This window comes from Thalassophryne amazonica, chromosome 8 (assembly GCF_902500255.1).
Source record: "Thalassophryne amazonica chromosome 8, fThaAma1.1, whole genome shotgun sequence".
NCBI classification, from domain to species: Eukaryota; Metazoa; Chordata; class Actinopteri; order Batrachoidiformes; family Batrachoididae; genus Thalassophryne; species Thalassophryne amazonica.
This window is the reverse complement of record NC_047110.1, coordinates 874,852-888,980: the sequence shown is the minus strand read 5'-3', so window position 1 is coordinate 888,980 and position 14,129 is coordinate 874,852. Positions and strand designations below refer to the sequence as shown.

The 14,129-nt window shown below is 42.2% G+C and overlaps 1 protein-coding gene across 1 annotated transcript in view; it reads right to left on the bottom strand.

Moving 5' to 3' along the window:
- chmp1a (charged multivesicular body protein 1A) overlaps window positions 1–14,129 on the bottom strand; it is a 35,836-nt gene that overhangs the window by 1,395 nt on the left and 20,312 nt on the right. Inside the window, exons 4-6 of the mRNA XM_034175662.1 lie at window positions 10,818–10,964; window positions 10,603–10,731; window positions 3,589–3,782 (exon numbers count right to left, since the gene is read on the bottom strand). Coding sequence (XP_034031553.1) covers window positions 3,589–3,782; window positions 10,603–10,731; window positions 10,818–10,964 — 470 coding nt within the window. The remainder of the gene's footprint in view (window positions 1–3,588; window positions 3,783–10,602; window positions 10,732–10,817; window positions 10,965–14,129) is intronic.

Sequence of the window (14,129 nt, the reverse complement as noted above, 5' to 3'; positions counted from 1 at the left end):
AAAGGGGTCGCTCTTCTTCGGCATTTAACGGCAGCCAGCATCCTTATTGGTGCATTGCAGCCACCTTCTGCATCAGTCCATTACAGCAGCTCTTAATCCTCTCAATGACTCCAGATTTTTTTTATTTCTTCATGTGATCGACCCACAATGGAGTGGTTGGGCACGCCAGTTGTAATGGCTTGGTAAAACAGTTGCATGTTCATTCCTTCTCATGAGTATCTGTAAAAGTATGTTTATGATAGATTTAACATCTCATCAAATTGTTCAGATGAGCTGCGCTGTGATGTGCTGACACAGTGACATGCACTCACAATAGTTTTAAATGTTGGTGCAATGTTCACGTGAAGTTTGCATAATTAATGCCCGACAGATTTTGAACATCTAAAAATTTTCTTTGCGCACTTGCACGAAGCCGTGCAGTTTACGAGTTTACTCACTGGTGATCCGCGTGCCGGTGCGCGGATCAAATTCATGCAAGTGTCAAGGCACCTTAAGAAGGAGAAGAACAGACCTGTTACAGCATTCCAATTCATGGTCCTATGGTGCACAGGCTGAAGATTAGTCACAAAGTGTATTCTGGACATGTCCAATAAATGCACTGAGAGGCACGTTTGTGAGAATAGGAGTAAATGGAATAGTTAGGACCGTGTTGAAGGTCCAACAAGGTCGACGTCCATTGGATTCTGTGACATGTGACATATGTTTCCGTGTAACATGATAACTAAGCATGACACATGATGCAAACTATTCCTTTTTAAAACCCTATTAACCAATAATTTGTACCACAATTTACCAAAATTATGGCAATTTGAACTTTGACCCCTGTACAAACTGAAATTGACTATCTTTTTGCTGTTTTTACCCCATAACTTCATAACATTCAGTCACAGATTGTCCAAACTATACCTTTTGGAATCTTTGTGGTCAAATAAATAATGTGGTATAGTTTTTAATATGATTGGAGCATCTTTTAATTTTGACCCCTGTGTTATTCTTTAACTGACCAGTCCCTGACTGCATATTGAAAATTCAAGTGGCCAATTGTTTTTTTTTTTTGTTGCTGTTTTTTCAAGAGTAATGTCTAAGGAGTATTTCTGCCAAATTTTGTGCTCGTTTCCAGAAATAAACGACTGCTACAGTTATCCGCTTCACTACATGCAATGGGAACAGTGGGTTATTTCAGACATAACCTTTAGGGTTGCAGGTCAATCCTGATGATAATGAAGTACGCACTGTTCTGCCCCCAGCGGAAGGTTTGAGCAGATCGCCCCAACGACCACTAAAAAGTAGTTTAGAAACCTAAGCATGATGGACAGACACACAGATGCATACTAGCAATTATAAGATTTTTTGGTGAGTTGAGATTATTTTATAAAATTTATTTATTATTTTGCTGTACACCCGAAATATCCACTACATGCCAGATTTTCATGACCAGTTGGGTACATGTGCCCACAGTTGTTACACTGTGTGGGAATGGTGCTGATGACGGTCTCATTTAAGCCTTTAAAGATTTGCACCTCTGTTCTTATGACTGTTTCATACTATATTTATTAATGCTATCAGCTCTAATTACTACTGACATTTATACATTTACTGCTTATTCACAACTGTAAGTTGTGCTTGTCAGGAGGAATTCTGTCCTTCCAGCAAAACTCTGCCTGCCAAAAAAAACAAAAAACAATTCTAACTCAATTCTAATAAATGCTTTTTTTAATGCTGACATCAGCCACTAGATGGCAACAAAAGCTGGTCAAATGTGTGGCAGGGTCTGGAACGTTTATTCATTTGAGAAGTTAACTTTAGGTGAAAATAAGATAAGCTGACGGCCAGAAATCAACTCAGAGTTGTGCCCCTGACCTTATGGTCAACTTCTATTTAAAACACAGCAAATTCATTCATTCATTTTCTGCCATTAATTCAGGTTGTGGTGGCAGAAGTCCAAGCAGCCCTACCACCATACACATCCTTTAAGGTCCCATTACAAAAAATATATATATATCATCATCACCACCTGCATGCAGAAATCAGCCCACATCACTTGTTTGTTTGTGAATTTCATTAACAGCGGTATAGCTGGTGCAAAAGCTGGCACGCTGGCTTGGTGGTGGGGACAAAGATGGCCGGAGTTTACCGAGTTGGACCCGGAAGTTACCACTTGTCACTGACAACCACACACACGAGGACGATGCTGTTTATTGTGATACAGTTTATTGATAAGGCCAAGAAGCTAACGCCATGGTACAGGGCGAGTGTCCCCCCCACCCGTGGTGACCAGGAGTGATATCTACAGCCAGTATGCATGTGGCACGCTGCACAATGGAGGCAGCTTGTACGCTCAGTACAAGTTGCCAGATGAGTTTTTCCTCGTCCTCCAGAATGAAATGAACTGAGCGCCATAAACATGTTAATTCATATTACAAGGGGAAGTTTCATTTTCCAACTTCAAAATTTGACTGTATTGTTTGTTCTGTTTCTAAGACAAAAAAATAAAAAATAATAATAAAAAAAATCCACCCTCCTTTATTCTGATGTCAAGGATGATAAACTAATGTTTGTTTTTTTATGGGGTCTAATGATTAACTTGTGGAGATGTTCTCCGTGCCTCCAGGCAGACCTCATCCATCAACAAAAACTACGGCAATGTCAACATAAACTGTGTGACAATTACACACACACAATACACAAGTTCAATTTTAATTACTGAACATTATTAGCAACATGTCAAGGTAGTTAAAATCAGTGTGTTCTGTGAAAAGTCACTTTTCTTTCACACTCATTCACTACTTTGAATCCATTTTTGCTGGATTCAGGAGTTGTATTTTGCCTTCCGTCAATAAAACCTTGCTTTAATGCCCTGAAGGTTGGTCACTAACTCCGGTGATGTTTGTTGGCTTCATGGCTACATTTTGGCGTTGCCAGACCCTCCTTCTTTCTACCAGCTTCAGTCTCCACTTTTCCAAAAATGCCAGTAAGGACCACCCACACTCAAATACCCTCCAGTGGAATTTATGACTACAGAAACACAAATGTTGAACTCCTACTTGCTTCCCAGTTTATCCACTGGAAAAACAGAGTTCACATTTCTGGGTTAAACTTTATGGTTTGTGGAAATAAAGTGATTTTTCAATTCTAATCGCACAGTCTGGCATTATTACTGTTAATTGTGCAGACTTAAAAGCCCGTTCCCACTTTTCTGCACTGATCTGATAATATGACCATTCTCGAGTCCAACTGGTGGAAATCTGTCACGGCGACGGGGAACTTTAATCCCCGAATGAAGAATAAAAATCTCAATCTCATGGCTTTGTTTGATTACATTTTAAAAATAATCAATTTTTGGGTCATTTTAAACTTCATTAGTAAACAGGAAATCAAGGATGTTTTAAAAATGTATGTATTTTTAATGATCTCTCATGGGCCGCCCATGGTGCCCCACACTTTGAGAAATGGTTACATGTTATCTTACATGTCTGACTTTATAGGTTTTCAGACAAACCTACTGTATGGACCTGTAGTGTGTCAGACCCACAGGTCCTCAAAGACCCACAAGCATGTGGGACACCCAGTGCTGAGGAGGGTCCTCACCTTCGGGACAGCTGCTCCTCCTTCTCCTGGCTCCGCGAGCTCTCTGCACCAATGGAGGTGGCTCCTGCAGGCAGCTGGCTGAGCTGGTCCATGACTTCCAGGCCGCTTTCCTCAGCTATCTGCTGGATCAGGTCATCCACCTGGTTCTGGGGAGTGGTCAGCGTCATAGCTGAGCTCATGGAGTCCTCCATGACCTGATGTTGGACAACGGAGGCAGATCAAGTAAGACTCAACATGAACTTCCCCCCCGGCCGCGCTCCCTTTGCTGCACTACAGCTTATTCCCAAAAAAAGAAATGCCCCAAAAAAGTGTTTCAGGCACCCAACATTTTGAAGAATGATTTTCACAGCCAGTAGCTCAACAGAAACTCAAACTTCAAATGTCCAACCATTTTTATAGAACCCCAAATCAGAAGAAGTTGGACGATGAAGAGCTGTCTGGACGTCTGAACACAGACTCACAGCACCACACCGTGTGTACGACTTCATGACTCATGAAAATAAAGTCACAGACACATTCAGTGACCTGGAAATGTTCATGTGTTCATCCCCTGACTTGTCTCAAGAAAACTGCCTGTAAAAGTGATTATTATATTGAGAGTCATATTGAGAATAAATTGCCTCACGCCCAACTTTTTTTGGAGTGTATTTCAGGCCTGAAACGCAGGAATGAATGTGTATTACAGGGGACAATTGGGAAGTTTCTACCCTGATCCAGAAAAAGAAGGGGGGCAAATATTTGTTTCTGAGAATGCAAAAGATGTAGAAGCACACAGTACTTCATCTGGATCAGCCCCCCCCCCCAACAAATTACATTAAGTTTCAATTTCAATTTTATTTATATAGCGCCAAATCACAACAAACAGTTGCCCCAAGGAACTTTATATTGTAAGGCAAGGCCATACAATAATTATGTAAAAAACAACGGTCAAAACGACCCCCTGTGAGCAAGCACTTGGCGACAGTGGGAAGGAAAAACTCCCTTTTAACAGGAAGAAACCTCCAGCAGAACCAGGCTCAGGGAGGGGCAGTCTTCTGCTGGAACTGGTTGGGGCTGAGGGAGAGAACCAGGAAAAAGACATGCTGTGGAGGGGAGCAGAGATCAATCACTAATGATTAAATGCAGAGTGGTGCATACAGAGCAAAAAGAGAAAGAAACACTCAGTGCATCATGGGAACCCCCCAGCAGTCTAAGTCTATAGCAGCATAACTAAGGGATGGTTCAGGGTCACCTGATCCAGCCCTAACTATAAGCTTTAGCAAAAAGGAAAGTTTTAAGCCTAATCTTAAAAGTAGAGAGGGTGTCTGTCTCCCTGATCTGAATTGGGAGCTGGTTCCACAGGAGAGGAGCCTGAAAGCTGAAGGCTCTGCCTCCCATTCTACTCTTACAAACCCTAGGAACTACAAGTAAGCCTGCAGTCTGAGAGCGAAGCGCTCTATTGGGGTGATATGGTACTATGAGGTCCCTAAGATAAGATGGGACCTGATTATTCAAAACCTTATAAGTAAGAAGAAGAATTTTAAATTCTATTCTAGAATTAACAGGAAGCCAATGAAGAGAGGCCAATATGGATGAAATATGCTCTCTCCTTCTAGTCCCTGTCAGTACTCTAGCTGCAGCATTTTGAATTAACTGAAGGCTTTTCAGGGAACTTTTAGGACAACCTGATAATAATGAATTACAATAGTCCAGCCTAGAGGAAATAAATGCATGAATTAGTTTTTCAGCATCACTCTGAGACAAGACCTTTCTAATTTTAGAGATATTGCGTAAATGCAAAAAAAGCAGTCCTACATATTTGTTTAATATGCGCATTGAATGACATATAGTTGACCACAAAAACATGAAATATCTGCCAGACCGCCACTGCAGGAGTCAAACCTGCCCTCCATCTGTTTTTTTTTTACATTAGCCATTTGTGGAAAAGACGCTTTGGGTACATGCGATGCGACACACGTCTGAGACTCGCTGGTGGTTATAATAAACAACAAAGAACAACATAATTCAAGTGTCAAAGGAATTAGCAAGTAATGACATCCTTGACCAGGGCACACACCAAGCCACATGACAGTTTGTATCCAGCCCCCAAAACCTGAGCTAAAGGTCCCCACAAGAACTAGCATGAAACTTTACAATTAACAGAATATCTGGCCAATTATTGATCATTATAGTTGTCCCAGAATCCTTTGTGCAGCTGCGAATTCACCAGACTCAGTCTCTGTGTCAGTGTGTTTTAAAAGTGCACACTTCAAGCTTTATGTGATTTTTTAAATTATGTGAACAGGCCTCCTATAACCTAAATTATGATTAATAATTTCCGCAGTGTTTTATTTTGTGAATTGTATGGTCATATTTGGTCAGCGTATTTGCAGAAAGTTTCAGTAAACAGCCTCACATTTCCTCATTCAACTGCGCTGAGCTCCATCTCACCCAGGAGAGCAGAAAAAAAAAAACCACGCCTTCAGCTCTATCACTGGTGGAACCCCATGATATAAGCCAATCAGAATCATCAACCCACGTGGCGGTGTCTCTGAGGTCTTTCTGGACAAAACGCCACCAAAAGCAGACAAACTAACATTGCCTCCTGCTGGACAGAAGCAGGCATGGCGACATGAGATCATTTCAATGTACAAAAACACAACTCAGAGAATCAGGTGCTCAAAATTATTTATATTTGTTTTTTCCTGTTGTTTTTTTACTTATTTATTTTAATCAATTAAGCTTTACAAAGGGACTATATGACCCATTCAAAAACACTTCCATTTAGGGCTGCAGCTATCAATTATTTTAGTAATCGAGTATTCTATCGATTAATTGAGTAATTGGATAAAAAGTACTTTTACGTTTTTAAACATTTTTAAGCAATGGTACAACGTCGCCGCACCAAAGTGTTGACATTTTGCTGAAATAGTGATGGAATGTGGCCTTTTTTTTTTTTTTTTTTTTTAAACAAAGGTTGGTGGACTGGGTCCCTGCGTGAATTTTTTATCCCTTTCTCTGCAATTCAGCAGATGCATTTCAGCTGCAAGCTTTGCAGTCAGTTTTTTAAATTTAATTTAAGTTACCATGTTTGTGAAGTGTTGCGTGTTGTCCAGTGAGTCTGATAGAAACACAGAAGAAAGAGTGGACTTCTGCTGTTTGTCAGTGTAGCCGGGGACGGAGCTGTGACTCGCCCGGTCTGACAGCCCCTCACACCGGGCAGACAGAGACAGCAGGCCAGCTGCCGTGTCAATAATCACTCCCCATGTCGAGCGGACCGTGTGTTTTTTTAAAAACAGACAAACACTCTGCTTTGCTTTAAATGCACAGTAAGTCTATTTCAGATGATCAGCGTAGACCCTCTTTCTCTGGGTATCGCATTGGAAAGCGGCAGCTATCGTTGCTAATTTGATTAGCTGTTATGCTTTAGTCTTCTGTTTTTTTTTTCTGGGGACATTGCAGCGCCACACACAGGCCTGGCATATGTACTACAACATTAAACAAAGCTTCAAGGCACAGAATTTGCCTCGAACATTTTTTGTAATCGAATTATTCGAGTTACTTGACTAATCGTTTCAGACCTACTTCCATTATAACTTTTACACTTAAGTTTATATTGTGATATATTGCGTTACCGTAAAGGGATTCAATTTATATCGTGATATAAATTTTAAGTCATATCATCCATATGGTCCACTCCTCCATACAGATCTTCTCTAGATCTTTCAGGTTTGGAGTTTCAGCTCCCTCCAAAGATTTTCTATTGGGTTCAGGTCTGGAGACTGGCCAGGCCACTCCAGGACCTTGAAATGCTTCTTACGGAGCCCCTCCTTACTTCCCATGGCTGTGTGTTTGGGGTCATTGTCATGCTGGAAGACCCAGCCATGACCCATCTTCAATGCTCTTACTGAGGGAAGGAGGTTGTTTGCCAAAATCTCGCAATACATGACCCCATCCATCCTCCCTTCAATATTGTGCAGTCGTCCTGTCCCCTTTGCAGAAGAGCACCCCCAGAGTATGATGTTTCCACCCCCATGCTTCACAGTTGGGATGGTTTTCTTGGGGTTGGTCTCAGCCTCTAAACATGGTAAGTGGAGTTGATTCCAAAAAGCTCTATTCTGGTCTCATCTCACCACATGACCTTCTCCCATGCCTCCTCTGGATCATCCAGATGGTCACTGGTGAACTTCAAACGGGTCTGGACATGTGCCGGCTTGAGCAGGGGAACCTTGCTGCCCTGCAGGATTTTAAACCATGACAGCATCATGTGTTACTAATGTAATCTTTGTGACTGTGGTCCCAGCTCTCTTCAGGTCATTGACCAGGTCCTCCTGTGTAGTTCTGAGCTTTCTCAGAATCATCCTTACCCCACAAAGTGAGATCTTGCATGGAATCCCAGACCGAGGGAGACTGACAGTCATCTTGTGTTTCTTCCACTCTCTAATAAATAATCATAACAGTTGTTGTCTTCTACCAAGCTGCGTGCCTGTTGTCCTGTAGTCCATCCCAGCCTTGTGCAGGTCTACATTTTTGTCCCTGGTGTCCTTAGACAGCTCTTTGGTCTTGGCTATGGTGGACAGGTTGGAGTGTGATTGATTGAGTGTGTGAACAGGTGTCTTTGCTGGTTGGTAGGTGATCAAATACTTATTTGCAGCAGTAACATACAAATAAATTATTAAAAAAAAAAAATCATACATCGTGATTTCCGGATTTTTTTTTTTTTTTTTTTTGATTATGTCTCTCACAGTGGACATGCACCTAAGATGAAAATTTCAGACCCCTCCATGATTTATAAGTGGGAGAACTTGCAAAACAGCAGGGTGTTCAAATACTTATTTTCCTCACTGTATATTAAAACCATGCCCCCCAAAAACACAGTCACCTTAGTTCCATAATTACTTGCGTGGCCTCAAGCAAAAGGCAAGAGGTCTAGAATGGAAATGGTGCACTTCTCTTATGCTTTTAGTCTGATGCCTGCATTTTCTTATGCTTAGACTATAAACATGCACTACTGGCTACAAAGTGGACCTATTAATCTGATTTGATCAAGAAAAACAAGCATAATTTAAAGTTCTTGTTCCACACGGTGGCAACACATTCATGGACAACCACCTGTAAGTCGCTCTCCTTTTACAGCACAAGATTTTTTAGATTACTTCAAGAAAAAAATAGAAGACATTAGGTTAAACATATCCCAGCATGCCTTAACCCAGCCACTACACCCTGCTATTGAGGTGGGCACCATTACTGAGGTATTACCTAGATTTACAGAATTTGATAGTATCTCACTAGGCATGCTGATGAAACTTGTAACATCGCTAAAAAGCACAACCTGCGTATTCAACAATACCAACAAAATTATTTAAGCACCAGTGGGCCACTCTTGGGCCAACTGTGCTGGAAATTATTAATCTCTCATTTTAATCCAATTACATTTTTTTTCACAAATCTGATTGGTCAATCGTGTGAGATTTCAGACTGTATAATATTGGGATAACAGTGGCAAAATATTTGACCGTTACACATTTGGATGCATTACTCCACGCCCTGACCAGCCGCGCACTGCTATGCAGATGGCACTGTTAGTTGAGAGCGGGAGAAAGTTGCGTACCGATGATGATGCCGAAATGGGTGAATTTAAAATACCATACAAAAGTACTGATGTGGATTCTGATACAGAATTAACCATTTCACAGACTGTAGATGATGGAATGTCAAAATTCCTTGCAGCTGAATGTTGAGAAACATTGTTCTTAAACTGTTGGACTATTTTTTCATGCAGTTGTTCACAAAGTGGTGATCCTCACCCCATCTTTGTTTGTGAAGGGCTGCGCCTTTTGGGGAGGCTGCTTTTATACCCAATCATGACACTCACCTGTTTCCAATTAACCTGTTCATCTGTGGAATGTTCCAAACAGGTGTTCTTTGAACACTCATCAACTTCCCTAGTCTTTTGTTGCCCCTGTCCCAACTTTTTTGAAATGTGTTGCAGACATCCATTTCAAAATGAGCAAATATTTGCATAAAAACAATAAAGTTTATCAGTTTAAACATTAAATATCTTGTCTTTGTGGTGTATTCAATTGAATACAAGTTGAAGAGGATTTGCAAATCATTGCATTCTGTTTTTATTTACATTTCACACAATGCCCCAACTTCATTGGAATTGGGGTTGTAGAAACCAGCACACTTCTTCTCCACTCCTCAGGCATCTTATCACTTTCCAAGATTTTATTAAACAATCTGGTTAGAAACTCCATTGCCATGCCTCCACTGGAATGTCATCTGGACCAACTGCCTTTTCACTCTTCATAGCTGCCCTCACTTCATCCTTACTAATCTCGTCCACTGCCTGATTTAATCTCTCCACATCATCCAGCCTTTTCTCTCTCTCATTTTCTTCATTGATCAGCTCCTCAAAATATTCCCTCCACCTTCTCCGCACACTCACACCTCACTTGTCAGCAGAATTATCATCTGCACATATATAGGCCATTTATACTGGCCGATATGACAGTTTGTTTTTGCAGACCATCATGTAGTGAGTCACTACATGATGCACTGCCAGTATAAATGGCCAATACAGATATTTGCAAAAATATTGAATATCGGTGGCGATAACTGACCCGGCCGAAAATCAGTCTACCCCTACTGTGTATATTATTTATATCCAGGGATGCATATAACTGGTGCTCATGGTGCTTGTGCATGCTAAAAATAAAGGACATACAGCAGAACATGGAGGGAAGCACTTCTCAGGAGGTAAGCGATGATGACAGTTTCTGCTATGTATCATTTATTTTAAGCATGCATGAGCACCAGCTATGTGCACAACTGTTTACATCCTGTATGTAACATTTGGCAACTTTTATTCTCTTTTATTCATCTTGCCTTTCATTTGTACATCTCCTCTGCCTTACTTTTTGCACAATTCCTTGTACCACTGAAAGGTCAGACCCCATCTTAAACATGGCAATTATCACTAAAACCTCTGCAACATCTACATTTCCAAAATCACAGTCAGCAGGTACTCACTGAGGTATGGACATCAAGGTTCTGGACCTGGCCTTCAAACTTGTCCATGATTGCAGAGACCTTCTGGAGGTCCATGGAGCCCAGAGCTTTGTCCAGGGCCTTGGTCACCTGGGCCATGTTTTTGGTCACCTGATTAAAAAGAGAAACATTTCTGTCAGATGACATCGCATGCTGTTGACATGGCAACAGCCTGTTGTGGTACAGCAGAAACTCACTCCCTTCATGGTGACAGCAGTCTGGACTTTTGAGGCCACAGCATCCACACGACATGACAAACGCAGCCAGTTAAGACTCTCGTTCTTCTTCCGAATGGCGTTCTCTGCATAAACGCGAGCAGTTTCTGTGTTTTTCTGCTGGAGCGCCTGGTGACCACACAGAGACAGTGGTAGCAAAACAACATCTCAACCTTTACACTGTTTCAATGCAGAAACATCTCTAGAACATCAAACAAAAAATTACATGGACCAAATCCCCCCCCATAATGACAACATGAAGTTTTTTTTAATTTTTGCAAATTTATAAAAACAAACAAACAAAAAAACCCTAAGAAACTAACTAAGAATCGTGTCCATAAGTATTCACACTGTTTGCTTAATACTTTGTTGATGCACCTTTGGCAGCAATTCCAGGCTCAAGACTTCTTGAATATGATTCCTCAAGCTTGGTGCACCAATCTTTGGGCAGTTTGGTCCATTCCTCTTTGCAGCACCTCTCAAGCTCCATCAGGTTGGATGGGGAGCGTCGGTGCACAGCCATTTTCAGATCTCTCTAGAGATGTTCAGTCAGATTCAGGTCAGGGCTCTGGCTGGACCACTCAAGGACATTCACAGAGTTGTCCTGAAACCACTCGTTTGATATCTTGGCTGTGTGTTTAGGGTCATTATCCTGCTGAAAGGTGAACCGTCACTCCAGTCGGAGGTCAAGAGCGCTCTGGAGCAGGTTTTCATCCAGGATGTCTCTGTACATTGCTGCATTAATCTTTCCCTCAATCCTGACTAGTCTCCTAGTTCCTGTTGCTGAAAAACATCCCCACAGCATGATGTTGCCACCACCATGCTTCACTGTAGGGATGGTGCCTGGTTTCCTCCAAAGACTTCAATCTTTGTCTCATCAGACCAGAGAATTTTGTTTCTCCTGGACTGAGAGTCCTTCAGGTGCATTTTGTCAAACCCCAGGCAGGCTGCCATGTGTCTTTTACTAAGGAGTGGCTTCCGTCTGGACACTCTACCATACAGGCCTGAGTGGTGGATTGCTCCAGAGATGGTTGTCCTTCTAGAAGGTTCTCCTCTCTCCACAGAGGAATGCTGGAGCTCTGACAGAGTAACCATCGGGTTCTTGGTCACCTTCCTGACTAAGGTCCTTCTCCCCCGATCAATCAGTTTAGACGGGCGGCCAGCTCTAGGAAGAGTCCTGGTGGATCTGAACTTCACCCATTTACAGATGATGGAGGTCACTGTGCTCATTGGGACCTTCAAAGCAGCAGAAATATTTCTGTACCCTTCCACAGATTTGTGTCTCCAGACAATCCTGTCTCAGAGGTCTACAGGCAAATCCTTTGACTTCATGCTTGGTTTGTGCTCTGACTGTCAACTGTGGGACCTTATATGTAGACAGGTGTGTGTCTTTCCAAAACATATCTGGCTGACTCTTGCTTGCCTCTACTGGGGGTTGGCTCTCACTGTGGTATTGTATCACTTCCTGTTCCGGAGCACAGCGGTGTTTTGCTGTATCTGTTAGCTGTTTAATCTGCACAGTTAGATTGATCTAGATAACGATTTGTTTCACGGTGTAATCTTCACGTGCCTTAACTAAAGCACTCCCTCTGCTGAATCACCTCTAAATTATTTACACATTATTCACTTTGTGTGTTTTTAGGAATCCGTTAGCTTAGCGCAGCTACTAGCTCTTAGCCGGTTTAGCATGGCGGCTTCTCCTGTCTCTCCCGCACTTTTCTGCTCTGGGTGTGAAATGTTTAGTTATTCCGCGGCCTCCTTTAGCAGTAATGGTACTTGTAATAAGTGTATCTTATTCGTAGCTTTGGAGGCCAGGCTGGGCGAACTGGAGACTGGGCTCCACACCGTGGAAAATTCTACAGCTAGCCAGGCCCCTGTAGTTGGTGCAGACCAAGGTAGCATAGCCGCCGTTAGTTCCCCTCCAGCAGATCCCGAGCAGCCGGGAAAGCAGGCCGACTGGGTGACTGTGAGGAGGAAGCATAGCCCTAAACAGAAGCCCCCTGTACACCGCCAACCCGTTCACATTTCTAACCGTTTTTCCCCCACTCGGCGACACACCCGCCGAGGATCAAACTCTGGTTATTGGCGACTCTGTTTTGAGAAATGTGAAGTTAGTGACACCATCAACCATAGTCAATTGTCTTCCGGGGGCCAGAGCAGGCGACATTGAAGGAAATTTGAAACTGCTGGCTAAGGCTAAGCGTAAATTTGGTAAGATTGTAATTCACGTCGGCAGTAATGACACCAGGTTACGCCAATCGGAGGTCACTAAAATTAACATTGAATCGGTGTGTAACTTTGCAAAAACAATGTCGGACTCTGTAGTTTTCTCTGGGCCCCTCCCCAAACGGACCGGGAGTGACATGTTTAGCCACATGTTCTCCTTGAATTGCTGGCTGTCTGAGTGGTGTCCAAAAAATGAGGTGGGCTTCATAGATAATTGGTAAAGCTTCTGGGGAAAACCTGGTCTTGTTAGGAGAGACGGCATCCATCCCACTTTGGATGGAGCAGCTCTCATTTCTAGAAATCTGGCCAATTTTCTTAAATCCTCCAAACTGTGACTATCCAGGGTTGGGACCAGGAAGCAGAGTTGTAGTCTTGCACACCTCTCTGCAGCTTCTCTCCCCCTGCCATCCCCTCATTACCCCATCCCCGTAGAGACGGTGCCTGCTCCCAGACCACCAATAACCAGTAAAAATCTATTTAAGCATAAAAATTCAAAAAGAAAATATAATATAGCACCTTCAACTGCACCACAGACTAAAACAGTTAAATGCGGTCTATTAAACATTAGGTCTCTCTCTTCTAAGTCCCTGTTAGTAAATTATATAATAATTGATCAACATATTGATTTATTCTGCCTTACAGAAACCTGGTTACAGCAGGATGAATATGTTAGTTTAAATGAGTCAACACTCCCGAGTCACACTAACTGCCAGAACGCTCGTAGCATGGGCCGAGGCGGAGGATTAGCAGCAATCTTCCATTCCAGCTTATTAATTAATCAAAAACCCAGACAGAGCTTTAATTCATTTGAAAGCTTGACTCTTAGTCTTGTCCATCCAAATTGGAAGTCCCAAAAACCAGTTTTATTTGTTGTTATCTATTGTCCACCTGGTCGTTACTGTGAGTTTCTCTGTGAATTTTCGGACCTTTTGTCTGACTTAATGCTTAGTTCAGATAAGATAATTATAGTGGGCGATTTTAACATCCACACAGATGCTGAGAATGACAGCCTCAACACTGCATTTAATCTACTGTTAGACTCAAGTGGCTTTGCTCAAAGTGTAAATG